The following is a 3,879-nucleotide window of genomic DNA, read 5'->3' as shown; positions in this document are numbered from 1 at the left end:
TCAAGACGGTGATGGGACCCCAGAAACAGAGGGGAGGAGAAAGAACGTTCTGGACCTTGCCCCAAACATGCTGAGCACCAGTCAGCAAGCTCTTGGAAGCGCACAGCGGCCCCCACAGCGCTGCCACCAGCTGGCCACCAGGCCTGCCTGCCTGTGCAGGGCCCTGGGGCAGAGGCCGGCACAGCAAGGACAGGCAGGTCCGGATGCCAGCCTGCCCCCTGCCATGCAGAGGTTGGGGAGGACGCCAGGGCACAGCTCATGCAAAGACGCACTTGCAGAATCCAAAGTTCGGAGAGATGGCTGTGAACCCTAATTCCTACAGGGGTTGAACGGGTCACCACAGAGGAAGCAGGTGGGCTGAGGGTAAGAGAAATGGGGCTGGGTGGATGACCGGTGTCCTGACGGATACATGTCACCCCTTTTTCTTTCAAGCACCAAGCTAGCTGGAGGAAACCGGTGGGCTGCACCTCACCGTACTTGGCACAGGGCTGTAAAAGCCATCAATAAAAGGACTCCAGAAAACTCAGCACTCTTTCAGAGAAAATTCTTACAGGTTATAAATGGAAACAGCTGTCCAAGTTTAAAAGAATGTTATATAAACTACCTCCTCCAAGTCGGCACAAGGCAAGGTCACTGTCCACCATCACCAGGTTCCCGGGGGGATGGAGGAGCCTGACTTCCCAGGAAAAGGGGACCCGCAGCCACCACCTGGGCCTCAGGGCTTCCTCCAGGAGACGCAACAAAGTCACTGCTGAGAATCAACAAGGATGCAAGAGCGACCTAGGAATGTGCCCGGAGAAACCTTATTCACACAGTCACAGAGCTCAAAGTTAACCCCCAGCTCCCAACCAACTTACAGAACTGGCAGGTCCATTTGGAAGAGAAAACTCATGAAAATAGACTAAAACTTGTCAAAAGGAGAAAAAACAGTGGGTGATTTCACCAGTTAGGTCTCCTGAAACATACTCTAAAGTGGCTACACAGAGGTTAGCAGCTCAAGAACACAGCCGGCTCCCAGGACCACGGGATGTGGATCCAACCTACAAGGAAGTCCGATCTCCCCTGATCAGTGGGAAAGTGATGGACAGTCCAGTGCATTCCACTGGGACGGAAGATCCACTTGCTTGAGAAGCAATTCCAGTGGATTGTAGTGCTCTGTTTTCTAAAAAACAGCTTTGACAATCTTGCCCCAGAGAGGGTTTTCATCGTCAAAACTCAAATCCAGACATTATGAGAAAGGTTAGACAATGTCACTCACAGTCTCCATGTTTCTATAACCCCAGAGAGGCCGTTGTGAAGGAGCAAAAGACAAAGCCCACTCACGCCCTATGCAAAAAGACAGAAGCTTATAACACAAAAGACGAACTGCGAGTTAGGTGAGTCACACGTCAAAGGAGGCCAGGTCCATGGAGACAAGCCTGAGGCTGGGCGGGGGTGGGAGATGGGGCAAGCCTGCGGCCTCAGGCCCAACACCCCTTCTTCCAGGGTGCTGTCCTGCAGAAATGCCCCCAAAAGCATCAAGACGGGTTCCGAGCACTCTGGAAAGACAGACACTCTGCACTCTGGAAAGACAGCACTCTGCACAGACAAAGCAACCCAGGGAGAGATGGGCAGACAGTCAGAGGAGCCCAGCAAAGCCTCCGTAAAGCTGGGGAGATGCCTGCTCTGCTCTTCACCCTGGAGTGAATTTACTCTGTTTGTACTGAAACCTTAAAAATAAGTACATGTACTGACCGAAACATGTAAGGTCTCACTTTAAATGAGAAAGCAGAAGACACAGCCCTCTCTGGAAAATGTGAGCAAGGTTCCTCACCAGAAACAACAGGTTCCTGCAGGGACACAGGGATGTGGGCACAGAGACCAGCACAGGGGCCCCCAGAACCCAGGGAATGGGGTCCCAGTCCAGCACCCAGGGAGGAGAAACAAGGACAAACGCACCATCCTTCCCAGTTCAGGAGACGATGCACAGAACGAGGTGGACCCCGCCTCGGCAGTGCAGGGACGGGCAGTAGGCTGCCGTCCCAGAGACCCACTGTAGCCCCATCCCCAGAAAGGAGGCCCTCGGGGAGCTGGCAGCCGCTGCGGGGAATGAGCCCCTGGAGGCGGGGGCTGGGGGCTGATGCAGGAGAAGCGGCCCCGCTGGGCTGATGCTGGAAGCCCGGGGACAGCGGCAGCATAAGACAGCAGGGCCCCCCGAGAGGGCACAGCCAGGCTGGTGCAGGACACGGGCCGGGCTGGACACCAGGCCTCTGCAGCCCAGTCCCGGGCCTGGCAGCCAACACTTCCTCCAGGGGCTGCAACGGAGAACCACTGGGTCCCCACATGCCCGCCCAGGTGTCTGCGTGGGGACACAGGTCTGGGCCCTGAGCTCCCTGCTAAGGGGCTGCCAGAAAGCAGGCCGGCACCAGGCCAGCGTGGCAGGGCCCGGGGGTTTGCAGGCGGGCTGTGTCCCGCTCTGGGCCGTCCTGCCCTGGCTTGGCGGCCCCAGGGCACAAATGCTGCTTGCCCGGTTCAACCTTTTCTTTGAAGACACAACCAGGCCTTCTGTACACACTCTCTGTCCCGCCAGGGCCGCGAGTGGGGCCGAAACGAGGACCTGGCACCTGCACCGCATGGCTCCCCCAGGTCTGACTCACAACGGCCAAGCGCGTCCTGGCCCCGGCGCACCAGGACCCTCCCGGCCACACTGGGGGTGGGACGCAGTCCCCGTGGCCGAGCGCCGGCCGGGGGGGCACTGACCTCAGGGGTGGCAGCGCTGGTGTCGAAGCCATCGCAGACCAGGACAGTCAGGGTGTCGCCCACACTGCGCAGCAGCTGCACAGCCTCTCCATGCGTCAGACCCAGCAGGCTCTGCTGGTTCACCTCCAGCAGCCGCAGTCCCACCCGCAAACGGCCATCTCGCCCAGCTGCTCCCGTGGGGCTCACCTGCGGGGAGACAGCTGTGCTCAGGACCAGCCCCGGACCTGGGCCCCTCCCCGCCTGAGAAGTCCACGGGGCAGGCGGGCGAGTGGGAGCTCACCTTCGAGATGAAGATGCCCTCATCGGTGGGGTCGCAGGGGTTCCCGGCGTGGCCCTTGGCGCCCCCACGTATGCTGATGCCCAGCCTCTCCCCGGGGGCCTTCTGGATGCAGAGCTCCCGCATGCCCGGGGGCGGCGGGTCCCTCCGCACGAGCAGCACCAGCTCCAGGCAGGGCCGGAGCAGGGCGCTGACTGCTTCCTGGTGCGTGGCCTCCCGCACATCCTGCCCATTCACTGCCAGGATGCGGTCCCCGACCCGCAGGCCACTGCGTGCAGCCAGGCCCCGCGGGAGCACCTGTGGAGGGAAGGCCGGGAACTGTGGGCAGGGGGCCGGGCCTCCCTGCACCCCGCGGTGCCCACGGGGCCTGCTCTACCTTGGAAATGAACACGCCGGGCTCCTGGACACCGAATGGGTGGCTGGAGTGGTCGGAGCCCCCAACGATGCTGAGCCCCAAGGGGCCCCCCGCTCTGGGCAGACAGATTTCCTAGGAACATGGAGGAACAGGAAGGGTGGCTGGAACAAGCCGAACATTACAGGATGGCTTCCCAAGCCCAGGGGTGTGTGAGACCAGGGAGCTCCGCCACAGGGAGGCCGCGTGATGGTGCAGAGAAGACTGCAGGAGGAGGAAGCCCCTACGGAACGACGCCCTGTGTCCTGGAGCCTGAGAGGACAGGACCGAGGCCCTTGTTCTCCCACGAGCGGGGCCGACAGCCACACCTAGAGCTGTGTGGCTGTGGAGACAGGGGCTGGTTGGTGGGCAGGGCCAGGGCAGCGGTCTCACCTCCACTGGGTACGGCCCCTCCAGGGCAGCGGCCAGCAGACTAGGGGGCAGCCTCAGAGGCCCAGGCTCCCCTGGGGTG

General features: G+C 61.0%; 1 protein-coding gene across 1 annotated transcript in view; it reads right to left on the bottom strand.

Annotated features, from left to right (window-relative positions):
* Positions 1-3,879, bottom strand: part of SCRIB (scribbled planar cell polarity protein) — a 19,620-nt gene that overhangs the window by 7,275 nt on the left and 8,466 nt on the right. The window contains exons 18-21 of the mRNA XM_010843188.1: positions 3,801-3,872; positions 3,393-3,503; positions 3,020-3,313; positions 2,740-2,925 (exon numbers count right to left, since the gene is read on the bottom strand). Coding sequence (XP_010841490.1) covers positions 2,740-2,925; positions 3,020-3,313; positions 3,393-3,503; positions 3,801-3,872 — 663 coding nt within the window. The remainder of the gene's footprint in view (positions 1-2,739; positions 2,926-3,019; positions 3,314-3,392; positions 3,504-3,800; positions 3,873-3,879) is intronic.

The sequence above is a fragment of the Bison bison genome, unplaced genomic scaffold (genome assembly GCF_000754665.1).
Source record: "Bison bison bison isolate TAMUID 2011002044 unplaced genomic scaffold, Bison_UMD1.0 scf7180017847416, whole genome shotgun sequence".
Taxonomy (NCBI): domain Eukaryota; kingdom Metazoa; phylum Chordata; class Mammalia; order Artiodactyla; family Bovidae; genus Bison; species Bison bison.
The sequence above is the reverse complement of the archived record's forward strand: the minus strand, read 5'-3'. Positions and strand labels throughout refer to the sequence as shown.